At 42.6% G+C, this 27,515-nt stretch overlaps 1 protein-coding gene across 1 annotated transcript in view; it reads right to left on the bottom strand.

Moving 5' to 3' along the window:
• Positions 1–25,098, bottom strand: part of LOC139406176 (NGFI-A-binding protein 1-like) — a 40,678-nt gene extending 15,580 nt beyond the window's left edge. The window contains exons 1-5 of the mRNA XM_071148673.1: positions 25,031–25,098; positions 13,702–14,522; positions 13,354–13,487; positions 5,555–5,606; positions 1,227–1,346 (exon numbers count right to left, since the gene is read on the bottom strand). Of these exons, the coding sequence (XP_071004774.1) occupies positions 1,227–1,346; positions 5,555–5,606; positions 13,354–13,487; positions 13,702–14,522; positions 25,031–25,055 (1,152 nt within the window). The 5' untranslated portion in view covers positions 25,056–25,098. The remainder of the gene's footprint in view (positions 1–1,226; positions 1,347–5,554; positions 5,607–13,353; positions 13,488–13,701; positions 14,523–25,030) is intronic.
• Between the last annotated feature and the right edge of the window lie 2,417 nt (positions 25,099–27,515).

Genomic DNA, 27,515 nt, shown 5'->3' with positions numbered 1-27,515 from the left:
CATTTTTTTTGTCTCGGTGTTCAGTAGGAAGGAGGTTAGACGTAGTTTCGTGAGCCAATGCTAACTAGCATTAGTGTAATGACTGGAAGCATATACCCATAGACTTCCAGTCTTTGCTCTAATGCTAGTTAGCAATTGACCATGACTAGTTAGCAACTTCATTCAAACTTCACACATACAAATGGTGTCCACAAGTTCATCTGACTGGTGAAGTAGATAAAGGGCTTCACTGCCAAAATCCTGAAGTATCTGTTTAAGCAGAGTGGATGATGTCTTAACAGATGTGGAGGAAGGCATGGACGAGTGACTGCTTTCATGATTCTGTTTTTTCCCCTCAACTAGAAACAAGATAAGCTGAGAGGAAACAAAACAGCTTGTCAATAACTTTGCTGATTATATGCAGTCGTTTCCTCACTTAATTTCTTCTCATTTACCCAGCCATCCATCCAGTTACCCAGCTCATCAGCCAGCCATCCATCCAGTTACCCAGCTCATCAGCCAGCCATCCATCCAGTTATCCAGCTCAGCCATCCATCCAGTTATCCAGCTCATCAGCCATCCATCCAGTTATCCAGCTCATCAGCCAGCCACGCATCCAGTTATCCAGTCGCACAGTCAGCCAGCCAGTCAGTCAAACAGTCATCCGGCAAGCAAGTCAGTCAAACAGTCATCCAGCAAGCCAGTCAGTCAGTCAGCGAGCCAGCCAGCCAGTTCATCCATCATTCCGTCAGACAGCCAGTCAGTCCGTCCGTCAAACAGTCAGTCAGTCAGTCAGCGAGCCAGCCAGTCAGTTCATCCATCACTCCGTCAGCTAGCCAGTCAGTCCGTCCGTCAAACAGTCAGTCAGTCAGCGAGCCAGCCAGTCAGTTCATCCATCACTCCGTCAGACAGCCAGTCAGTCAGCCAGTCAGTCAGCCAGCCAGCCAGTTCATCCATCAGTCCGTCAGACAGCCAGTCAGTCAGCCAGCCAGTCAGCCAGCCAGCCAGTTCATCCATCAGTCCGTCAGACAGCCAGTCAGTCGGTCAGTCAGTCCATCCATCAGACTGCCAGTCATTCAGTCAGACAGCGAGCCAGCCAGCCAGTCAGTCAGTTCATCCATCCATCAGTCCGTCAGACAGCCAGCCAGTCAGTCAGTTCGTCCATCAGACAGCCAGTCAGTCAGACAGCCAGTCAGTCCATCCATCCATCAGACAGTCAGTCAGTCCGTCAGTGGTAGTGTCGTCACCTGGATGCAGCGCCCCATAGTCTCCTCTCCTTTAGACTTGGCTGTGGCCAGCTGCTCTCTCAGGGCCTCCCTTCTCATGTGGATTGACTGCAGGGCTTCCTGGAGATCGAAGAAGCCCTCCTGACACAATAAAGAGACAAGAGTCAGTGAGGAACATTGAGACCACAGTCCTGATGAGCCCCTCTTTTCTACTCTAGGGTAGAGTGGGGTAAGTTGAGACACCCTTGTTTCTAGGAAACCATACACAACATGTATCATTTGACCACATTTGACCAATTCACAGTCTGTGAGGGAAGAAAACAACATGCAAAGTGGTAAGAAAGTTAGATCCAAGTTGAATGAATGTAATGTCTAAGACTTACTGATGCTTGTATCTAATCCAAAGTTGATAACTTTAAGATGGTTCTTTACATCAGTTGGGGTCTCTGCTAGCTTCAATATGAGGTCCTAACAGAACTAGACAATCATTTGTGCCAGGTGTGATATTCCTCCTAAATAGTTTGGGCTAATGTTCCTATCGACTCAGTAAGGCCAGCAGGCTAATGTTCCTATCCACTCAGTAAGACCAACAGCCTAATGTTCCTATCCACTCAGTAAGGCCAGCAGCCTAATGTTCCTATCGACTCAGTAAGGCCAGCAGGCTAATGTTCCTATCCACTCAGTAAGACCAGCAGCCTAATGTTCCTATCCACTCAGTAAGGCCAGCAGCCTAATGTTCCTATCCACTCAGTAAGGCCAGCAGCCTAATGTTCCTATCCACTCAGTAAGGCCAGCAGCCTAATGTTCCTATCGACTCAGTAAGGCCAGCAGGCGAATGTTCCTATCCACTCAGTAAGACCAGCAGCCTAATGTTCCTATCCACTCAGTAAGGCCAGCAGCCTAATGTTCCTATCCACTCAGTAAGGCCAGCAGCCTAATGTTCATATCCACTCAGTAAGGCCAGCGGGCTAATGTTCCCATCCACTCAGTAAGACCAGTAGGCTAATGTTCCTATCCACTCAGTAAGGCCAGCAGGCTAATGTTCCTATCCACTTAGTAAGGCCAGCAGGCTAATGTTCCTATCCACTCAGTAAGGCCAGCAGGCTAATGTTCCTATCCACTCAGTAAGGCCAGCAGGCGAATGTTCCTATCCACTCAGTAAGACCAGCAGCCTAATGTTCCTATCGACTCAGTAAGACCAGCAGGCTAATGTTCCTATCCACTCAGTAAGGCCAGCAGGCTAATGTTCCTATCCACTCAGTAAGACCAGCAGCCTAATGTTCCTATCCACTCAGTAAGGCCAGCAGGCTAATGTTCCTATCCACTCAGTAAGGCCAGCAGGCGAATGTTCCTATCCACTCAGTAAGACCAGCAGCCTAATGTTCCTATCGACTCAGTAAGACCAGCAGCCTAATGTTCCTATCGACTCAGTAAGGCCAGCAGGCGAATGTTCCTATCCACTCAGTAAGACCAGCAGCCTAATGTTCCTATCCACTCAGTAAGGCCAGCAGCCTAATGTTCCTATCCACTCAGTAAGGCCAGCAGCCTAATGTTCCTATCGACTCAGTAAGGCCAGCAGCCTAATGTTCCTATCGACTCAGTAAGGCCAGCAGGCTAATGTTCCTATCCACTCAGTAAGGCCAGCAGGCTAATGTTCCTATCGACTCAGTAAGGCCAGCAGGCGAATGTTCCTATCCACTCAGTAAGGCCAGCAGGCTAATGTTCCTATCCACCCAGTAAGGCCAGCAGCCTAATGTTCCTATCCACTCAGTAAGGCCAGCAGCCTAATGTTCCTATCCACCCAGTAAGGCCAGCAGCCTAATGTTCCTATCCACTCAGTAAGGCCAGCAGCCTAATGTTCCTATCGACTCAGTAAGGCCAGCAGGCTAATGTTCCTATCCACTCAGTAAGGCCAGCAGGCTAATGTTCCTATCGACTCAGTAAGGCCAGCAGGCGAATGTTCCTATCCACTCAGTAAGACCAGCAGCCTAATGTTCCTATCCACTCAGTAAGGCCAGCAGCCTAATGTTCCTATCCACTCAGTAAGGCCAGCAGCCTAATGTTCCTATCCACTCAGTAAGGCCAGCAGCCTAATGTTCCTATCGACTCAGTAAGGCCAGCAGGCTAATGTTCCTATCCACTCAGTAAGGCCAGCAGGCGAATGTTCCTATCCACTCAGTAAGACCAGCAGGCTGGTATGTAACTTATGACAGTTGTATTGTCAATTTTGTTTTGTATTCAAACGCCACTTTAAACGTGTACATGACACTGCAACAACATTTCCCCATGGGGCAATAAAGTCAGTAAGTAAACCTACCATCTGAGGTGGATCCTTCCTGCTGTACTGGGGTTAGTGAAGGTTGGACGAGGAGGGTTAACGCATGTCTGCTGGTCGATCAACCCTGAGCTAACCCTACCTTATGATGTGTCAACCCACAGATGGTGTCCAGTGTGTGTGTGTGTGTGTGTGTGTGTGTGTGTGTGTGTGTGTGTGTGTGTGTGTGTGTGTGTGTGTGTGTGTGTGTGTGTGTGTGTGTGTGTGTGTGTGTGTGTGTGTGTGTGTGTGTGTGTGTGTGTGTGTGTGTGTGTGTGTGTGTGTGTGTGTGTGTGTGTGTGTGTGTGTGTGTGTGTGTGTGTGTGTGTGTGTGTGTGTGTGTGTGAGTGAGTGAGTGAGTGAGTGAGTGAGTGAGTGAGTGAGTGAGTGAGTGAGTGAGTGAGTGAGTGAGTGAGTGAGTGAGTGAGTGAGTGAGTGAGTGAGTGAGTGAGTGAGTGAGTGAGTGAGTGAGTGAGTGAGTGAGAGCGAGAGAGACAGAAGGAGAGTTAAAGACCATATGACGGTGTGAGTATGTGTGCAGACAACTCAACTGTGCAAGTGTATGGGTGTGGGTGATTCACAGAGCGCCCACGTGGTGATGTCATCAGGCATATGGGTAGGCGCGACTGCACTCTTTTGGGCATTTCTGTTGTTAGAGTCCACATGGGTGTGTGCCTGGCCCTTAATGGGAGGGTGGCAGCAGTGTGTATGTGTGGTATGGAGAGGACTGAAACAGCAGCAGGAAGGCAGGTGGGTGGGGATTCATTTTAGAACTCTGTCGGTCGTTAACTCCTTTGTTGTGGTAAATTTGTGAAACTTCTCAAGAAGGACACACAGTCATGTACAGTCAAAAGAAAACCACCAGGTCGTGAGAACAATTGGCCCTTCAGCAAGAGAAAAGTGCCTCAAAATGAAAACAACTCCAAAAGTTGTTTTAAGGAAAATGTGTTTAATGTATGTAACAAACTGGGTCCTCAGTAGACTCCAATAAGTTACAGAAAACATATTGTCTATGAAAAGAATCCACTCCAAAACATTCATTCATTCATTCATTCTGTTCCCTGTGCGCCAAAGATGTGGATGTCGATTAAGGCACCCCCCCCCCCGCACTTCTCTGATTCAGAGGTGTTGGGTTACATGCAGGAAGACACATTTCAGTTAATTGCATTTAGTTGTACAACTGATTAGGTATTCCCCCTTTCCCTTCAAACAAATAACTCTGTATATGTGTTCTACAATGTGACTGCCCCAAAGGATTGAGAAACAGGAGGAAAGAGATGGGGGAGTGTGTCTGCTACCTAGCTGGTCCCACCCTGGCCCACCCCTGTACTGTGGAGTTTGATCACTCACAGAGGTTTGGATCGCCATCAAACGAACCACTGGAGAGAGATGAATGAACAGCTGCCACAATCTCACACAGCTCACTACACAAAGCCACTCTTTACTCAACAGCTGCACTACACTGTGAGGAATGGAAATAGAGGCATTGACACACTGACAGACAAGGCCCTACTACGCAGCGTCTGACGCACTTCTAAAGACAAGGAGGGGATGCAAGGAGGTGTGTCAGTCGCTCAATGTGGATTCTTAGGGCGTGACTTAAGGTGCGGAGGAGGTGACCTGATTCGACAGAGAAAGTTTTTATTGCAGTGAACTTTGAGTGCTCACTTACATTATGACACCCAGTAGTCTTGAGGGACACGCCCCCTCTCATTCGAGCCACGCCCACACAGCCAAGCTGGCTGACAGGCAGCTAAGTAAACATTAAGGCACTGAACACACCCAGCCAGAACCATCCATGCACTCACTCACTCACTCACTCACTCACTCACTCACTCACTCACTGACTGACTGACTGACTGACTGACTGTCTGTCTGTCTGTCGGAATCAGATTGTTAATGGATTAACCCTTTTTAATATACTAACACACAAGTTGTTAGGAAACTGAAGATATAGGAATGAGCTTTAAATTTATATATAGACAAACGTGGTGCTCATCAGAACATGCGGTGTGATAGGAAAGAATGAGCTCACCTCTGTTTTGATCATCTTGTGAGAAGGATCATCTCTGTCACAACATCGAGACCTACAGGAGATTGAGAGAGAGAGAGAGAGAGAGAGACCAGAGAGTGTTTTAGGGGAAGACCAGAAAGAAAGAGAGAGACAGACCAGAGAGACAGAAACCAGAAAGAAAGAAAGACCAGAGAGAGAGAGGGAGAGAGACAGAAACCAGAAAGAAAGAAAGAAAAAGAAAGAAAGAAAGAACGAGAGACCAGAACGAGAGAGACCAGAGAGAGAGGGAGAGACAGAAACCAGAAAGAAAGAAAGAGACCAGAGAGCGAGAGGGAGAGACCAGAGAGCGAGAGGGAGAGACCAGAGAGCGAGAGACCAGAGAGCGAGAGGGAGAGACCAGAGAGAGAGAGGAAGAGACCAGAGAGAGAGAGGGAGAGACCAGAGAGAGAGAGGGAGAGACCAGAGAGAGAGAGGAACATTTTAAATAGCATAAACCTTCAAATAGTGAACAGGATAACATTATATTGATCTATAATACCTAAAGGATCTGTTAATCCCTAAAGGATCTGTAATCCCTAAAGGATCTATAATCCCTAAAGGATCTATAATCCCTAAAGGATCTATAATGCCTAAAGGATCTATAATGCCCAAAGGATCTGTAATCCCTAAAGGATCTATAATGCCTAAAGGATCTATAATGCCTAAAGGATCTATAATGCCTAAAGGATCTATAATGCCTAAAGGATCTGTAATCCCTAAAGGATCTGTAATCCCTAAAGGATGTATAATCCCTAAAGGATCTATAATCCCTAAAGGATCTATAATCCCTAAAGGATCTATAATGCCTAAAGGATCTATAATCCCTAAAGGATCTATAATCCCTAAAGGATGTATAATCCCTAAAGGATCTATAATCCCTAAAGGATCTATAATCCCTAAAGGATCTATAATGCCTAAAGGATCTATAATCCCTAAAGGATCTATAATGCCTAAAGGATCTATAATGCCTAAAGGATCTATAATGCCTAAAGGATCTATAATGCCTAAAGGATCTATAATGCCTAAAGGATCTGTAATCCCTAAAGGATCTATAATCCCTAAAGGATCTATAATCCCTAAAGGATCTATAATCCCTAAAGGATCTATAATGCCTAAAGGATCTATAATCCCTAAAGGAAAAAAGGTACATATGAAAACTCCTGTAAAATATTGTCAAATGCTGATTTATTTATTTTTAATTTATGGTGCAACACCAATGACGCAATACCGGCAAGGTGGAAAAATGTGCCCGTTCCGCCCTTGAGCAAGGCAGTTAACCCCCAACAACAACTGCTCCCCAGACGCCCATGACGTGGACATCAATTAAGGCAGCACCCCGCACCTCTCTGATTCAGAGGGGTTGGGTTAAATGCAGGAAGACACATTTCAGTTGAATGCATTCAGTTGAACAACTGACTAGGTATCCCCCTTTCCCTTTCTTGCCATAAAGCCCACTTCAAAAACAAATGTACAGATTTCACTATACAAACATGGCCATTTAATCCGATTAACCGAAATGTTAGTTATTTTTTTGTTAAACAACTAATTGACCAATGTTGGTTAAATTATTAGAATTCCATTTTATTTGAACAATTTTGCAAGCTCAATGCACATAATGCTCAGCTTTTCTAGAGATAAATCAGACCAAGCCCGAACTGGGCAATGTAGTAGGGAGTTGTAGTTTCCAACAGGTCAATATTCTATATACATACTGTAGTTTAGTGCAGAAAATGTGGCAATTAACTACAATGACTAGTGATGCACTGATGACATTTTTGGCCAATACTGATATCCAATATTTTCCTTGACCCCCCCCCCCCCCCCCAAAAAAAACAATACCGATAACCGATATTCAAAATTTTAGCTGCCTTTTAAGCTTTCTAGTACAGATAAATAGTTAACACACACACGGATACAGCGGTCTAAGGCACTGCATCTCAGTGCAAGAGGCGTCACTACAGTCCCTGGTTCGAATCCTGGCTCGATCACATCCGGCAGTGATTGGGAGTCCCTTAGGGCAGTGCACAATTGGCCCAGCTTCGTCCGGGTTTGGCCGTTATTGTAAATAAGAATTTGTTCGTAACTGACTTGCCTAGTTAAATAAAAGGTTACACACACCAAAAAGTTATTTTGATGGCATTCACATATGTCCCCATTACCAGTAAAACATAATCAAAACCTATTTATTTCACTTACTTGCTGTGCTGTTTCGTTGTTCATTTCTTCAGTCATTTCATTCTCAACCAGGATTTCTATGGAACGCCATTTGGGTCGTTGCTAAAGAACGCCGTTTGGGTCTTTGCTATGGAACGCCGTTTGGGTCTTTGCTATGGAACGCCGTTTGGGTCTTTGCTAAGGAACGCCGTTTGGGTCTTTGCTAAGGAACGCCGTTTGGGTCTTTGCTAAGGAATGCCGTTTGGGTCGTTGCTAAGGAACGCCGTTTGGGTCGTTGCTATGGAACACCGTTTGGGTCTTTGCTATGGAACGTCGTTTGGGTCGTTGCTAAGGAACGCCGTTTGGGTCGTTGCTATGGAAGGCCGTTTGGGTCGTTGCTATGGAAGGCCGTTTGGGTCTTTGCTATGGAACGCCGTTTGGGTTGTTGCTAAGGAACGCCGCTTGGGTCTTTGCCATGGAACGCCATTGTGGTTTTTGCATGTCGAAAAAGATACATGTCAAATAACACTAAGAAGTGAGTGGAATTTTCCGTCGTCGTGGTTACCACTCAATCAGGACCTGAATATGACTGCACGTCACATAATTTAACGCGTTTGTACAGTTTTTACATAGTGTAATAACTATCACTCGTGTTGCACGTGTAGCGCAACATTTTACGTGGCGTCATTACGGGTATGCATAGGTATGCATGGCAGCTTTGACATCGGTTTATAACATCGGAGTTAAACTAGACGTCGGGCCAATACCGATGTTGGCATTTTTAGCTAATATCGTCCGATTCTGATATGTTCACCGATATACCGTGCATCCCTAACAATGACCATAATCCATTGCGCGCCTACTTGTCCAGTCTGTGTTTCTTTTACACCTGCTACATTAAGTTAGTGTGGGGAAGACGGAGAGAGAGAGAGAGGGAGAATAATGTGCAATCGAGAGGGATATAGAGAGCAGTTGCTTTGCGAGGTATCTCTAACTGAAAATACATGATCTAATTGATTGACAGTTGGTATTCAGCAGTCATAATAGTATGCCTTATTTACTTTGAAGAACTACATAGTGATTTTGTCAGACAGCGTAGACAGCAGCTCTATGGAGATAAGATGATGACTTGGAATGAAAATAATAAAGTCATCAAATGTAATATACACAACTGAAATATTTGATTAAAGTAATTGTGAAAAGCCCTGTACATAGCCTTCACTGTTGTTACTTTATTTTATTATTATATATTTTTTTTAACTTGGAGTTTATTTAGTAAATATTTTCTTAACTCTTATTTTTCTTAACTGCATTGTTGGTTAAGGGCTTCACAGTACCTGTTGTATTCGGCGCATGTGACAAACATTTTATTTGTATAAATGATGGTTAATAAGTGATAAGCACTAATGGACAGTCACTACAATCTATTAATCGATTTATTCTGTTTTACCACAGCATTTAACCCACATTAATGCATAGTGCATTTAATGTTATGAAAAACAAATGTAAAATCAGTGATTATTTTTTTAATAATTGAAATAATAATAATAATTTTAATAATTGAAACATTCAGGTTACATCAACTAAGCCAAAAGGATGGTGGAAGCGGGGACAATGTCCGTCCCATAAAAATAATTATTTATGAATCAGCATGCAACAACGTCACGACGCGAAGAAGTGAGAAAGACACAGGCGTTGGGTGGAATTTTCCGTCGTCGTGGTTGCCAGCCAGGAAGCACCTGCATGTCTGATTAAAACCTCTGTCATCAAGAAGGAGTAAAGAAGGAGTGGCTGGCACAAACAAGCTGGCAACTTCCAAGATGGAACATGAGATTTTTTACTCAAATAACTCATGTGATATTTTCTACTTCAACTTTATTCTCAAGGACCAGCCATGAGAAGGTAATGCTGTCAAATAAAAGTATTTGATCAGGGATTGATCAGCTATGAAATTAGAATATAGAATTATCAAATAACATTACTCACAATTTCTAATCCTCTTTTCTATATATAAATATATATACACTGCTCAAAAAATAAAGGGAACACTAAAATAACACATCCTAGATCTGAATTAATGAAATATTCTTATTAAATACTTTTTACAGTTGAAGTCGGAAGTTTACATACAGCTTAGCCAAATACATTTAAACTCTGTTTTGCAGAATTCCTGACATTTAGTCCCAGTAAAAATTCCCTGTTTTAGGTCAGTTAGGATCACCACTTTTAAGAATGTTAAATGTCAGAATAATAGTAGAGAGAATGATTTATTTCAACTTGTATTTCTTTCATCACATTACCAGTGGGTCAGAAGTTTACATACACTCAATGAGTATTTGGTAGCATTGCCTTTAAATTGTTCAATTGGGTGAATTTTGTCCCATTCCTCCTGACAGAGCTGGTGTAACCGAGTCAGGTTTTTAGGCCTCCCTGCTCGCACACGCTTTTTCAGTACTGCCCACAAATTTTCTATAGGATTGAGGTCAGGGCTTTGTGATGGCCACTCTAATACCTTGACTTTGTTGTCCTTAAGCCATTTTGCCACAACTTTGGAAGTATGTTTGGGCTCATTGTTAATCTGGAAGACCCATTTGCGACCAAGCTTTAACTTCCTGAATGATGTCTTGAGATGTTGCTTATGTTGCAATATATCCACATACTTTTCCTCCCTCATTATACCATCTATTTTGTGAAGTGCACCAGTCCCTCCTGCAGAAAAGCACCCCCACAACATGATGATGCCACCCCCATGCTTCACAGTTGGGATGGTGTTCTTGGGCTTGTAAGCCTCCCCCTTTCCCCTCCAAACATAACGATGGTCATTATGGCCATACAGCTCTATTTTTGTTTCATCAGACCAGAGGAGATTTCTCCAAAAACTACGGTCTTTGTCCCCATGTGCAGTTGCAAACTGTAGTCTGGTTTTTTTAATAGCGGATTTGGAGCAGTGGCTTCTTCCTTGCTGAGTGGCCTTTCAGTTTATGTCGATATAGGATTTGTTTTACTGTGGATATAGATACTTTTGTACCTGTTTCCTCCAGCATCTTCACAAGGTCCTTTGCTGTTGTTCTGGGAATGAGTTGCACGTTTCGCACCAAAGTACGTTCATCTCTAGGGAACAGAACGCGTCTCCTTCCTGAGCGGTATGACAGCTGCCATGGTGTTTATACTTGCGTAATATTGTTTGTACAGATGAACGTGGTACCTTCATGCATTTGGAAATTGCTCCCAAGGATTAACCAGACTTGTGGAGGTCTACTATTTTTTTTCTGAGGTCTTGGCTGATTTCTTTTGATTTTCCCATGATGTCAAGCAAAGAGGCACTAAGTTCGAAGGTAGGCCTTGAAATATATCCACAGGTACACCTCCAATTGACTCAAATTAGCCTATCAGAAGCTTCTGAAGCCATCACATAATTTTCTGGAATTTTCCAAGCTGTTTAAAGGCACAGTCAACATAATGTTTGTAAACTTCTGACCCACTGGAATTGTGATACAGTGAATTAGAAGTGAAATAATCTGTCTGTAAACAATTGTTGGAAAAATTACTTGTGTCATGCACAAAGTAGATGTCCTAACCGACTTGCCAAAACTATAGTTTGTTAACAAGAAATTTGTGGAGTGGTAGATAAACAAGTTTTAATGACTCCAACCTAAGTGTAAGTAAACTTCCAACTTCAACTGTATATATATATATATATATATAACTGTATATATATATAACTGTAATATATATATATATATATATATATATACACTGTGACTGTTTGAGGTTGTGGACAGGTGTCTTTTATACTGATAACAAGTTCAAACAGGTGCCATTAATACAGGTAACGAGTGGAGGACAGAGGAGCCTCTAAAAGAAGAAGTTACAGGTCTGTGAGAGCCAGAAATCGTGCTTGTTTGTAGGTGACCAAATGCTTATTTTCCACCATAATTTGCAAATAAATTCATAAAAAATCCGACAATGTGATTTTCTGGATTTTTTTTCTAATTTTGTCTGTCATAGTTGAAGTGTACCTATGATGAAAATTACAGGCCTCTCATCTTTTTAAGTGGGAGAACTTGCACAATTGGTGGCTGACTAAATACTTTTTTGCCCCACTGTATGTATGTATGTATGTATGTATGTATGTATGTATGTATGTATGTATGTATGCATGTATGTATATATATATATATATATATATATACAGTGCCTTGCGAAAGTATTCGGCCCCCTTAAACTTTGCGACCTTTTGCCACATTTCAGGCTTCAAACATAAAGATATAAAACTGTATTTTTTTGTGAAGAATCAACAACAAGTGGGACACAATCATGAAGTGGAACGACATTTATTGGATATTTCAAACTTTTTTAACAAATCAAAAACTGAAAAATTGGGCGTGCAAAATTATTCAGCCCCCTTAAGTTAATACTTTGTAGCGCCACCTTTTGCTGCGATTACAGCTGTAAGTCGCTTGGGGTATGTCTCTATCAGTTTTGCACATCGAGAGACTGAATTTTTTTCCCATTCCTCCTTGCAAAACAGCTCGAGCTCAGTGAGGTTGGATGGAGAGCATTTGTGCACAGCAGTTTTCAGTTCTTTCCACAGATTCTCGATTGGATTCAGGTCTGGACTTTGACTTGGCCATTCTAACACCTGGATATGTTTATTTTTGAACCATTCCATTGTAGATTTTGCTTTATGTTTTGGATCATTGTCTTGTTGGAAGACAAATCTCCGTCCCAGTCTCAGGTCTTTTGCAGACTCCATCAGGTTTTCTTCCAGAATGGTCCTGTATTTGGCTCCATCCATCTTCCCATCAATTTTAACCATCTTCCCTGTCCCTGCTGAAGAAAAGCAGGCCCAAACCATGACGCTGCCACCACCATGTTTGACAGTGGGGATGGTGTGTTCAGCTGTGTTGCTTTTACGCCAAACATAATGTTTTGCATTGTTGCCAAAAAGTTCAATTTTGGTTTCATCTGACCAGAGCACCTTCTTCCACATGTTTGGTGTGTCTCCCAGGTGGCTTGTGGCAAACATTAAACGACACTTTTTATGGATATCTTTAAGAAATGGCTTTCTTCTTGCCACTCTTCCATAAAGGCCAGATTTGTGCAATATACGACTGATTGTTGTCCTATGGACAGAGTCTCCCACCTCAGCTGTAGATCTCTGCAGTTCATCCAGAGTGATCATGGGCCTCTTGGCTGCATCTCTGATCAGTCTTCTCCTTGTATGAGCTGAAAGTTTAGAGGGACGGCCAGGTCTTGGTAGATTTGCAGTGGTCTGATACTCCTTCCATTTCAATATTATCGCTTGCACAGTGCTCCTTGGGATGTTTAAAGCTTGGGAAATCTTTTTGTATCCAAATCCGGCTTTAAACTTCTTTACAACAGTATCTCGGACCTGCCTGGTGTGTTCCTTGTTCTTCATGATGCTCTCTGCGCTTTTAACGGACCTCTATATATATATATTTTTTTTCTTTTTCTTTTTATGACCCATTAGGAGGATTACCTTCATCCTCCTGATGCTTGGACTGCTTATGAAATCACACTACTTTCTGTGTGTGTGTGTGTGTGTGTGTGTGTGTGTGTGTGTGTGTGTGTGTGTGTGTGCGCGCACGTGTGTGTGTTCTCACTTGCTAGTCCTGTAGGTGTACTTGTAGGTGACCTCGCGAGAGACCTGTCTAGCCAGACCAAACAACTCTTCTCTCCTGGTCAGCAGGGAGACCTCCTTCATACACAACTGAGCTGCTGCCTCATTCACTGTCAGCTAGACACAGAGAAGGGGGAGGAGGAGAGGAGAGGAGGGTAAGAAGAGGAGTTGGAGGGTCATTGTTATAACGAGTTCTCAATTTCGGGAAAGTTGAATAACAACAATCAAGTTCCCAAATATCTGAAAATTTTACTTTTTTGCACACTGATGCCACACACAGACAAACAGACACAAACAGACACATGCACAAACACCCTCTTTCCCCATCTACCTCGTGAAGCGTGAAGTGCTTGCCATCCTTCCTCTTGGAGTCAAAGCGTCCGTAGATTGCGCTGTACTTGCGTATCTCTTCTTCCCTCCTCGGGTCCTCCTCCTCCATGTCCAGGATGTGGCAGATCACCTTGGACAGCTTCTTGTTGCCCCGCAGCCCCTCCTTCACCTCGGACGGGTCGCTCCGGGGCAGCGCCTGGGCCAGCCGCTCCACGCACTCTGCCAGCGACCTCAACGCTGCGGCATCTAGTACCTCCTCGCCGCGGGGGGACGGCGGCGAGGGAGAACCCAGACCCAGGGTCAACTCAGCAGGGGACAGGCTTCGCTCGCTCTCCGCTCCCCCTCCCCCGCCGCGAGAGGACAAGGAGCCCCAGAAACGAGGTTCGCTGCCAATCTGCACTGGAGACCCAGTGGCCGAACATCCTCGTCCCTCGCCCCCCACCCCTGACGCCCCCACACATTCCGCCGCCAGTAGAGTGGGCACTGTGACGTGGGCGCTAGCCTTAGAATTACCGTTAGCTTCCAGCTTGTAGACGGGGATGCTGCAGACAGGGAGAGAGGCCAGGGGCTGGTTGAACATGGCCGGGTTGGTGACCCAGTCTCGCAGGGCCTTCTGGAGCCTCCTAACATGGAGGGGCTTGCTGGCCATGCCCACCAGGGCCATGATCTCCAGGAACTCCTCCTCGGCCGCCTCACACAGCTGCTGCACGTCGTCGCCACCCTGCTGGATGAAGGCCCCGTAGTAAGACAGCAAGTTGGCCCTCTGGAGGATCCTGTAGAGCTGGAGCTCCCCAAGGGTCCTGGGTAACACCGCCGCCATCCCTGACAGAACACACTGACAACTTAGTTTCAATGCTGCCAACATAACTGACAGAACACACACACACACACACACACACACACACACACACAGTATTGCCATATACTTTAACAGTCATAAAAATGATGACATAACATGAGATGTCAAGTCTGAGAAGGGATAGTCTTAACACTGTGAAAACCACTATGAAATAATAAAACCAGCCACATGCACATAATACAAATAAATTGTTCATATTCAAACCCCAGAAATAAAGTCAATTTCAGCCGTGAAAGACCTGAACAATAAATAAATCATAAATAATCTATGAATATAAAAAAACACAGCAAAAAAATACCAGATATATACACTTCTAATTTCCTGTAGATTAGAGGGATAGAGAACATGAAGCAGTAGAGCATGCAGACACAGAGAGGCAGCTCTGAACCCAACCCAGCATGCAACACTCCTGGAGACCAGGGAGAGTTACACATCATACATACTCTTCAGCACACGTAGTTGCTCGCTCTCTCTTTAGATCCGTTAGGCATTGTAGATCAAGATAATGTTATCCTGTTCACTATTGGAAGGTTTATGCGCTTTAAAACATTTTCCTCTCTATCTCTCACAGCTTTGTGGTAGTAACCTGTTGCACCGATGTTAAGGCCGAGGTATGTATAGTTTTTTTTTGCGTGCTCTAGGGCAACGGTATCTAGTTGGAATTTGTATTTGTGGTCCTGGCAACTTTTTTGGAACACCATTATTTTTGTCTTACTGAAATATACTGTCAGGGCCCAGGTCTGACAGAATCTGTGCAGAAGATCTAATTGCTACTGTAGGCCCTCCTTGGTTGGGGACAGAAGCACCAGATCATCAGCAAAGAGTAGACATTTGACTTCAGATTCTAGTAGTCTCTCTCTCAGCATGGAGTCAACCATTGTGTGTGTATGTATTGTATGTGTGAATTCCTCCCCCACTCCCTGTCCCCAGTACAGTTTATAGCTAGCTACCCAACAGAGCCAGTGAGAAGAGTGACAGGGAGTAGGGAGTGAAATGGAGCAACAAGGCAGGTTGCTGTCTATCACAGTGGCCCATTTACATTACATTGCACTGCATCTGCGCACAAAAAGTGTGTTGTGCACTGAGAATTTCACACACACACACACACACACAAACTTCAGCCAATCCCAATGTGCAATTATAAATCAACTCAATCCCAGTTTTCATACCCCTTGATTTATTCCACATTTTGCAGCCTGTTACAGCCTGAATTCAAAAATTGATAATCAAAGTGAAAATGTGTTTTAGAAGGTTTTACAAATGTATTGGAAATGAACTGGAGAAATATCAAATTTACATAAGTATTCACACCCCTGAGTCAATACATGTTAAAATCACCGTTAGCAGTGATCACAGCTGTGAGTCTTTATGGGTAAGTCTCTAAGAGCTTTGCATACCTGGATTGTACAATATTTGCACTTTTAAACTTTTTTTGAATTCTTCAAGCTCTTTCAAGTTGGTTGTTGATCATTGCTAGACAGCCATTTTCAAGTCTAGCCATAGATTTTCAAGCTGATTTAAGTCAGAATTGTAACTAGGCCACTCAGGAACATTCAATGTTGTCTTGGAAAGCAAATCCAGTGTATTTTTGGCCTTGTGTTTAAGGTTATTGTCCAAAGGTGAATTTGTCTCTCAGTGTCTGTTGGAAAGCAGACAGAACCAGTTTTCCTCTAGGATTTTGCCTGTGCATAGCACTATTCTGTTTAGATGTATCCCAAAAAACTCCCTAGTCCTTGCCAATGACAAGCATACCCATAACATAATGCAGCTACCACCATGCTTGAAAATATGGTGAGTGGTACTCAATGATGTGTTGTGTTGGATTGACCACAAACATAACACTTTGTATTCAGGACAAAAAGTTAATTTTAAAGTTAATTGCCACATTTTTTGCAGTTTTAGTTTAGTGCCTTATTGCAAACAGGATGCATGTTTTAGAATAATTGTATTATGTACAGGCTTCCTTCTTTTCACTCTATCAATTAGGTTAGTATTGTGGAGTAACTACAATGTTGTCGATCCATCCTCAGTTCTCCTATCACAGCCATTACACACCATTGGCTTCATTGTGAAATCCCTGAGTGGTTTCCTTCCTCTCTGGCAACTGAGATAGGAAAGATTCCTGTATCTTAGTGACAAATCAAAACAAATAAATCTAGCTAGCTTTCAGCTGACTGTTGTTAGCGAGAGAGGCAAGCTGCTGGACTTTGGACAAGCAACCTAACATTAGCTAACGTTAGCTAGCTAGCTGGCTACCTACAGTTGAAGTCGGAAGTTTACATACACTTAGGTTGGAGTCATTAAAACTAATTTTCAACCACTCCACAAATGTCTTGTTAACAAACTATAGTTTTGGCAAGTCAGTTAAGACATATACTTTGTGCATGACACAAGTAATTTTTCCAACAATTGTTTACAGACAGATTATTTCACTTATAACTCACTGTATCACAATTCCAGTGGGTCAGAAGTTTACATGCACTAAGTTGACTGTGCTTTTAAACAGCTTGGAAAAGTCCAGAAAATGATGTCATGGCTTTAGAAGCTTCTGATAGGCTAATTGACAATTTAAGTCAATTGGAGATGTACCTGTGGATGTGTTTCAAGGCCTACCTTCAAACTCAGTGCCTCTTTGCTTGACATCATGGGGGAAAAAAATAATCAAACCTCAGAAGAAAACAAATTGTAGACCTCCACAAGTATGGTTCATTTATGTGAACAATTTATAAATGCCTGAAGGTACCACGTTCATCTGTACAAACAATAGTACAAAAGTATAAACACCATGGCACCACGGAGCAGTCATACCGCTCAGGAAGGAGACGCGTTCTCTCTCCTAGAGATTACAACAGACGGACTCCAATGAAGTTGTAGAAGCATCTCAAAGATGCTCAATGGAAACAGGATGCACCTGAGCAAAGGGTCTGAATACTTATGTAAATAAGGTATTTCCGTTTTATATTTTTAATACATTCGCAAAAAATTCTAAAAACCTGTTTTTCCTCTGTCAATTTGGGGTATTGTGTGTAGATTGATGTAAAATGGACTAAATGAAGAAAAAAAATGCACAATAAGGCTGCAACATAACAACATGTGGAAAAAGTAACCAATGCTGCAGAAAGTATTCACACTCCTTAAAATTGATCACATTGATATTTTGTGTCACTGATCTAGAAACAATACCCCATAATTTCAAAGTGGAATTTTGTTTGTAGAATATGTTTTAATTAATAAAGCATTAAAAGCTGAAATGTGTTGAGTCAGTAAGTATTCAACCCTTTGTGATGGCAAGCCTAAATAAGGTCAGGAGTAGAAATATGCCTAACAAGTCGCATAATAAGTTGCATGGACTCATTCCATGTTCAATAAAAGTTGTTAACGTGATTTTTGAATGAGTACCCAATCTCAGACATATAATTATCTGTAAGGTCCCTCAATCGAGTAGGGAATTTCAAGCACAAATTCAACAACAAAGACCAGGGAGGTTTTTCAATGCCTTGCAAAGGGCACTGATTGGTAGATGGGTAAAAAAAAAAAAGCAGATGCTGAATATCCCTAGTTATTAATTACACTCTGGATGGTGTATCAATACACCCAGTCACTACAAAGATACAGACGTCTTTCCTAACTCAGTTGCCGGAGAGGAAGGAAACTGCTCAGAGATTTCACCATTGGCCTCATAGTGATTTTAAAACAGTTGCAGAGTTTAATAGTTGAGATATGAGAGAACTGAAAATGTAGTTACTCCACAACACTAACCTAAATGACAGAGTGTACAGTTCAACGAGGCACTTAAAGCTGCAATATGTCACTTTTTGGGCGACCTGACCAAATTCACATAGTTATAGTTATAGAACTCAAATTCGCATTGAAAGCAAGTCTAAGAAGTGGTAGATATGTTCTATTTCTATGCTTTCCGTTTTTAAAATGTAATTTTTGCGTCTTTTACTTTTAGTTTTCTACTCCAAACAACTGAAAAAAATAATAATTTGGGGTATGAAAACTATATATTTCACGGTTTAAATGGTACAATGATTCTTTACACTACGCTTGTTTGTCACAAAATTAAGCAAACTATTATAATTTCAGGAAGCAAGAAATGGTGGAGTGATTTCCGCATGGTGCATCTTTAAGTAATACTGCAAAAAATGTGGCAAAGAAATGTACTTTTTCTATTAGATATTTCTGTATTTATGTTTTCACTTGGTCATTATTGGGTACTGTGTTTAGATGGGTGAGATAAAAAAAGTTTTTTTTATCCATTTAGAATGCATGCTGTAACAACAAAATGTGGAATAAGGGGTATGAATACTTTCTGAAGGCACTGTAGCTAGCTATTTACAGTATCCTAGGTTAGTTCACATAGGCTTCTTATGACTGTCAATCTGGTACAAGCAACTGTGTTGTTGCCGAGCAACCGACCCAGTGTTAGAACTCTGCGCTTCGGCTAAAATAGACGTTAGCATAGTCAGAAATGCAAAAAAAAAAAAATGTAGCATATCGTTGGTTCTTAATTGACAGAAATGAGCACGTGAGAGCAACATATTATACATTTAATCAAAACTGTTGCCCCATAAACGTTTTCAGTCCGACAAGGTGGCAAGTTTGATGATCACTTTATAGATGCTGTAGTCTCGTTCTTATCCAATGCCTAGATATTGAGCTCGGTCGGGCCAAGACCTTGTCTTTTTTTCCTAATGCCGGACGGCTCATGACAAGAGGCAGGGAGTGTGTTGGGTACCTCCAATCAAGTTTATTTTTGAAGTTTCATCGACATTGGTGTCATATTGGATGGTAGGGGGATTTGAATGATATCATGGTAGGGGGATTTGAATGATATCATGGTAGGGGGATTTGAATGATATCATGGTAGGGGGATTTGAATGATATCATGGTAGGGGGATTTGAATGATATCATGGTAGGGGGATTTGAATGATATCATGGTAGGGAGATTTGAATGTAGCATTGAGATTCAAACATCCGTACTAAATAGTCGTGACGAACTGCTCTGTGGCTGAGTCTCACTGCTCTGTGGCTGAGTCCCACTGCTCTGTGGCTGAGTCCCACTGCTCTGCCCACTGCTCTTCCCACTGCTCTGTGGCTGAGTCCCACTGCTCTGCCCACTGCTCTTCCCACTGCTCTGTGGCTGAGTCCCACTGCTCTGTGGCTGAGTCCCACTGCTCTGTGGCTGAGGCCCAATGCTCTGTGGCTGAGTCCCACTGCTCTGCCCACTGCTCTTCCCACTGCTCTGTGGCTGAGGCCCACTGCTCTGTGGCTGAGGCCCACTGCTCTGTGGCTGAGGCCCACTGCTCTGCCCACTGCTCTTCCCACTGCTCTGTGGCTGAGGCCCACTACACTGTGGCTGAGGCCCAGTACTCCTAAATGGAGTCAGTTGACATCTCAATTAAAGATCAATTACAATTTGACAGGGCAAGAAGGCTAGAGGAGGATGAGTGCAGCTAGCATGGTGGTAATGTCAGTATCTCTCTGTTAACTTCTTTCTCTCAGTCACTTACTATTCCACATATCCTCTCTCTCTCTCCTCACACTCCTCTCCCCCACCTCCCTCTCTCCCCGTCTCTCCTTCTCGTCCCTGCCTCTCCTTCTCGCCCCTGCCTCTCCCTCCTTCCTCTTCTCTCCCTCCTTCCTCTTCTCTCCCTGTCTGTGAGACACCCTGATCCAGACAGACAGGTGCTGCATGGGCTTCCTTTTCCCCCCGTCCAAAGTCAGACATCGTGGAACAAGCTTTACACCTTGCTTAACTACACACAGCCTAACCCAGCACACTAGAGCGACACACACACCTAGTCTACCTACACACACCCTTACCCAGGACACTACAGAGACAGCTGTGCACATACCCTGTGCTGGAGCGGGCAGGTAGCCTAGTGGGCCAGTGACCGCACGGTTGCTAGATCGAATCCCTGAGCTGCCAAGGTAAAAATCTGTCGTTCTGCCCTTGAACAAGGCAGTTAACCTTGTACCGTACAACTTCCTAGGCCGTCATTGTAAATAAGAATTTGTTTTTAACTAACTTTGCTAGTTAAACAAAGGTTTAAAAAAATACCGTAAAACTTCAATTCAACTCAACTCAAATAGCCGCCTGTCACTTTCCATAGCCAGGCACCAGCATACATTTCAGCAATGTGTTATTGTCTGTTCACACTGCTATGCTTTATCTTGGCCAGGTCGCAGTTGTAAATGAGAACATGTTCTCAATTAGCCTACCTGGTTAAATAAAGGTGAAAAAAATAAAATAAACACCTGGTCTAAATTAATTGTTTACAAGATTACCATGAATTGTTTATGAGGTTTAACATTAGATTTGAACAAATTATGGCAATCATCCTCTACTATTGGAAGTAAGAAACTGCTAGCCATTGGCTGGTAACAGCTGAGAACCGCTAGGTAACCGGCAAGCACAAAAACAATAAACCATTTCGGGAGAATAGAGCCCTAGAAATCATCTGATCACCTTCTAGTGGCGTAAGTAAGAACTGACGAAAATGCACAGTCAAAAGAGGAGAATAATTAATTATTCTGTCAAGGAAAATTGTTTTATAGAGGCATACGAAGACAAAAGAAACATGACATTGTGTGAACACATTAATGCAGGAAATTAAGAAATTGATTAAAATTCTGGAAGTGAATGCTGGAATTAAACAATGAACTATGCAAATTAGCAAAAGCTGTATGCATTACGGAAATCGACGCCTGTCTCTAATTAGCGGCTGTTGTGTTCAGTGATTAAAGCATTTAAACGCCTGGGCTATGAATTTAAGTTTTACAGTAAACGTCCCCTAACTTTCTCAAAATGGGGGGGGGGGGGGGGGTAGTTTAGCTATTTGATGTTGGAATTTTAGGACCCCTGTTGGTATCTGAAAAAATATGAAACAATTATTTGATAAAAATATTGCATGCGGGTCGTGGGCATTACTACTATAGCCTATAGAAATGAAGAACAGACAGTCAAAACCCTCATCGTAAGGAGTAACGGGTTTGTCCTGTATCTAGGAGATACAGTGGGGCAAAAAAGTATTTAGTCAGCCACTAATTGTACAAGTTCTCCCACTTAAAAAGATGAGAGAGGCCTGTAATTTTCATCATAGGTACACTTCAACTATGACAGACAAAATGAGGGAAAAAAATCCAGAAAATCACATTGTAGGATTTTTTATGAATGTATTTGCAAATTATGTTGGAAAATAAGTATTTGGTCAATAACAAAAGTTTCTCAATACTTTGTTATACACCCTTTGTTGGCAAAGACAGAGGTCAAACGTTTTCTGTAAGTCTTCACAAGGTTTTCACACACTGTTGCTGGTATTTTGGCCCATTCCTCCATGCAGATCTCCTCTAGAGCAGTGATGTTTTGGGGCTGTTGCTGGGCAACATGGACTTTCAACTCCCTCCAAAGATTTTCTATGGGGTTGAGATCTGGAGACTGGCTAGGCCACTCCAGGACCTTGAAATGCTTCTTACGAAGCCACTCCTTCGTTGCCCGGGCGGTGTGTTTGGGATCATTGTCATGCTGAAATACCCAGCCACGTTTCATCTTCAATGCCCTTGCTGATGGAAGGAGGTTTTCACTCAAAATCTCAAGATACATGGCCCCATTCATTCTTTCCTTTACACGGATCAGTCGTCCTGGTCCCTTTGCAGAAAAACAGCCCCAAAGCATGATGTTTCCACCCCCATGCTTCACAGTAGGTATGGTGTTCTTTGGATGCAACTCAGCATTCTTTGTCCTCCAAACACGACGAGTTTAGTTTTTAACCAAAATGTTATATTTTGGTTTCATCTGACCATATGAAATTCTCCCAATCTTCTTCTGGATCATCCAAATGCTCTCTAGCAAACTTCAGACGGGCCTGGACATGTACTGGCTTAAGCAGGGGGACACGTCTGGCACTGCAGGATTTGAGGTCCTGGCAGCGTAGTATGTTACTGATGGTAGGCTTTGTTACTTTGGTCCCAGCTCTCTGCAGGTCATTCACTAGGTCCCCCCATGTGGTACTGGGATTTTTGCTCACCGTTCTTGTGATCATTTTGACCCCACGGGGTGAGATCTCGCGTGGAGACCCAGATCGAGGGAGATTATCAGTGGTCTTGTATGTCTTCCATTTCCTAATAATTGCTCCCACAGTTGATTTCTTCAAACCAAGCTGCTTACCTATTGCAGATTCAGTCTTCCCAGCCTGGTGCAGGTCTACAATGTTGTTTCTGGTGTCCTTTGACAGCTCTTTGGTCTTGGCCATAGTGGAGTTTGGAGTGTGACTGTTTGAGGTTGTGGACAGGTGTCTTTTATACTGATAACAAGTTCAAACAGGTGCCATTAATACAGGTAACGAGTGGAGGACAGAGGAGCCTCTTAAAGAAGAAGTTACAGGTCTGTGGGGGCCAGAAATCTTGCTTGTTTGTAGGTGACCAAATGCTTATTTTCCAGCATAATTTGCAAATAAATTCATTAAAAATCCTACAATGTGATTTTCTGGATTTTGTTTTTTCATTTTGTCTGTCATAGTTGAAGTGTATCTATGATGACAATTACAGGCCTCTCATCTTTTTAAGTGGGAGAACTTGCACAATTGGTGGCTGACTAAATACTTTTTTGTCCCACTGTATGTATGTATGTATGTATGTATATATATATATATGTTTTTTTTCTTTTTTTTTCTTTTTATGACCCATTAGAAGGCTTACCTTTATACACATTGAAAGTATTTCCATTCATCCTCCTGATGCTTGGACTGCTTACGAAATCACACTACTTTCAGTGTGTGTGTGTGTGTGTGTGTGTGTGTGTGTGTGTGTGTGTGTGTGTTCTCACTTGCTAGTCCTGTAGGTGTACTTGTAGGTGACCTCGCGAGAGACCTGTCTAGCCAGACCAAACAACTCTTCCCTACTGGTCAGCAGGGAGAACTTGTACAATTGGTGGCTGACTAAATACTTTTTTGCCCCACTGTATATATATATATTTTTTTTGTATATTTTACTTTCAATGATCGTGTCTTAGTGTTAAACAAGGATTTATGCATTTCATCTCTTGACTTTTTTTAACCACTTCAGCAGGAATTGTTGAGCGCAGTGCTCATTCCACTAACACTAACTGGAGGTCAAGCTGCAAGCATTGTACTGTAGCTTGATGCATTTGCCTCTGTCAAGAGTGGCGGCATGATCTGGCTAACGGTGAGAATGGGTGGTCTCATCATTGAACGTCAATTTGCCTGACAGTTTTGATATCCATTCATCATGATCCATTACATGTCCTAGCATAGCAAATAGTTTGATATTAATATAGAAATGTGCTTTTCCTTCTTCAAACATGCATACAACAGTGTGTAAACGTATGGTAAAGTTCAGTTGAAAGGAAATATTATGAAAATTGAGTAAATTAAACACAATTTTCCTTGTAATTGTTTTTACACACAAATATTTGTTTAAAAATTATGCATTTATCTTATGTTGAATTGTTGAAGTTGTTGAAGTTGTTGAAGTTTTAGGTTGGTTTTGCTAAGTGACACACAGTAAAGTAGTAATAATTATAAATCACTAAAGATGACAACATAAAACTAAAGTCAAAATAATTGTATTTTCAAGTATAGTTTACTAACCACCTGAATCAATTTTTTTACAGTACATAGTGGGGTCATATTAGTTTGTAACCCAAATGGTTCAGTCACTCCAGATGTTTTCCTGGTAAGACTGATTTCCTGGATATCTCCTAGTCTGTCAAACAGTGCTGTAGCTCTGCCACTTTCCACTGCAGATGCTGAAGGCCGACAAGGCGGATGTGGTGGATTGAGATGCAGCCCATGCAACAACAACAAAAAAACGGATCTCTCTCGTTTAAACTGGCGGATTTTTGATGGGGATTTTTTTAAATGTTAATTAGGTTGACGCATAGGTGCATCAATAGACTTCAGCTGTGTGTGTTTTTGTTGTTGCTGTAATTTTCGGTTTTAGTAATGACAACAAAATCACTTTAATTAACTGTACTCAGATATATTAAGTCCAACAGGTTTCTTCATATTCCTCAAATGTTTTGAGTAGTGACACATTGGGGTAGTGTAGACGCCCACCGGTTGTGTCCCTGCGCCCGGGAATAATGGGTTTGAGTTTCCCACTCATAGACTAGCCTAAAAACTCCGTCCCGCTTCCACTGTCATTGTTGCCCAAATGCACAGCAGTTCACAACTCTACTCTCCGCATACAAAAGTCCTACAAAACGTATCAATTAGTTTGTGTGCCAACAGAATGAATGACGCTTACAGGACGCGCACTTCATCAACAATAGGTACGCTTATCAACAATCAGTCTTATCACTCCCAGTCCCTTCTTTGTGATATTGGTCATGCCATTTCATGTCTACAACATTATTTAGCCTATTAAAGTCCAACCAAGATCGTCTATGGATGCGTCTCAAGTTTGCGCCCTGCTAGAAAAGGAAAGAAAACATCTATAGCCTACCTGCAGAACTCTTCACGCCGCTCATCCAACCTCCGTTCTTCACTTCTCCGTTCTCTCACCGCGAGAAAACAAATTATGAGTACGTGAAATAGAGGTTTAGAATAAAGGACCTGCTAACTATACGTTCCACCCAACTCCCCTACTGTTGGGCTGCTCCTCCCTCGCTACATCTCTCACTCCCACGCGACTGCGTGACGCAGATCCCCACGTGTGTGTCTGGGGGGCGTGGGAGCCGCTGTGTGGAATACCAAGCATCCTATCACACCAGGCAGCGACCGCGGTCAGAGGGATGGCAGAGGTTTGACTTCATTTTTGAAAATCCAATTGTAGCATACTGAAAATAGGTCTACGCCCAAATGTCAATTAACACTGTCAACCAAATAAGCAGCGGTTCCCCAAGCATTATGTAGCCTATTTTACTGTCTTTGGGACAACCTCTCCACTATGTTTTTGTTGCGATTCAAGTGTGTTCCATTGCCACCTTCTTTTCACTTGTTTTTTTTCAGTCCCACGGTAAGAGAACAGTAAAAACAACAACATTATGCTAACAACTCCTGTGCTTGGTTACATAAAGTGCTATCAAGATGCTGTAAAAAAAATAGACAGGGGACATTTACATTACACTGAACTCTGAACCATTCTGATAATAGACGGTGTCCAATGATAAAGCGAGAGATATCTGAGAAAGATGGAAGGAGAGAGGAGAAAGAGAGAAAGAGAAAGAGAGAGAGAAGACAGGGAAAGAGAGAGAAAAAGATCAAGAGAGGAGTAATTTAGGTCAACGAGGGGGAGAGGTGGAGGAAGAGAGACAGAGAGATAGGAGGAGAGAGATGATTAGAGAGGTTAAGACAGAGGTGGAGGAAGAGAGACAGAGAGATAGGAGGAGAGAGATAGAGAGAGAGGTGAAGGGAGAGAGAGAGAGGAGTAGAGAGGTTAAGAGAGAGGTGGATGGAGAGAATCAGAGATAGGTGGAGAGAGATAAAGGGAGATTGGTGGAGGGAGAGAGATAAAGGGAGATAGCTGGAGGGAGAGAAAGGGCAGGGGAAAGGGACTGGTGCTGGCGGACTGAGAGGAGGAAGAGAGATGAACTACAGGAGATGGAGAAAGAGTGACAGAGCTGGAGAGGACAGGATGAGGTCCCACATGCAGCAGGCACTACAGGATATTTACACTCCCACACTGAGTGATTCAGCTAGCAGGCAAGCAGCCTCTCCAAACACACACACACACAGTCTTGTACAGCTAACCTTCTGGGAACACACAATTCACTCCCATTCAAAACTATATTTTCTCTAACCCCTAACCCTAGCTCCTAACCCTAAACCTAACCCTAGCTCCTAACCCTAAACCTATCTCCTAACCCTGACCCTGAATGTAATTCTAACCCTAAAACTAATTCTAACCTTAACCCTAAACCCCCTAGAAATAGCATTTGACCTTGTGGGGACTAACAGAATATCCCCATTTGGTCCAATTTTTGTTCTTCTACTATTCTTGTGGTCCTCACAAACATAGTTAAACGCGTCCACTCACACGTGCACACACACACACACACACACACACACACACACACACACACACACACACACACACACACACACACACACACACACACACACACACACACACACACACACACACACACACACACACACCACTTCACTAGCAGACACCAGGGATGGGCTCTCCCTCATCCTCTCTCTTTACCTTTCATATATCTTCTTCTTCATCTCTTCCTCTCCCTACCTCTCAATTCAATTTCAATATAAGGTCTTTATTGGCATGGGAAACATATGTTAACATTGCCAAAGCAAGTGAAGTAGATAACAAACAACAGTGAAATAAACAATACAAATGAACAGTAAACATTGCACTCACGGACGTTCGAAAGAATTAAGACATTTCAATTGTCTTATTATGTCTATATTACAGTGTTGTAATGATGTGCAAATAGTTAAAGTACAAAAGGGAAAATAAATAAACATAAATATGGGTTGTATTTACAATGGTGTTTGTTATTCACTGGTTGCCCTTTTCTAGTGGCAACAGGTCACAAATCTTGCTGCTGTGATGGAACAATGTGGTATTTCCCCCAGTAGATATGGGAGTTTATCAAAACTGGGTTTGTTTCCGAATTCTTTGTGGGTCTGTGCAATCTGAAGGAAATATGTGTCTCTAATATGGTCATACATTTGGCAAGAGGTTAGGAAGTGCAGCTCAGTTTCCATCTCATTTTGTGGGCAGTGTGAACATAGCTTGTCTTCTCTTGAGAGCCAGGTCTGCCTCTAGCAGCCTTTCTCACGAGCAAGAGTCTGTAGTCAAAGCTTCGTTTAAGTTTGGGTCAGGTATTCACTGTGTACTCTCTGTTTAGGGACAAAAAGCATTCTAGTTTTCTCTGAGTTTAAAAAAATATATTTCCAATGTGTCAAGTAATTATCTTTTTATTTTCCCGTGATTTGGTTGGGTCTAATTGTGTAACAGTATA

This window comes from Oncorhynchus clarkii, chromosome 3 (genome assembly GCF_045791955.1).
Source record: "Oncorhynchus clarkii lewisi isolate Uvic-CL-2024 chromosome 3, UVic_Ocla_1.0, whole genome shotgun sequence".
Lineage (NCBI taxonomy): Eukaryota > Metazoa > Chordata > Actinopteri > Salmoniformes > Salmonidae > Oncorhynchus > Oncorhynchus clarkii.
Note: the sequence above shows the minus strand (reverse complement) of the source record. Positions and strands in the feature narration are given on the sequence as shown.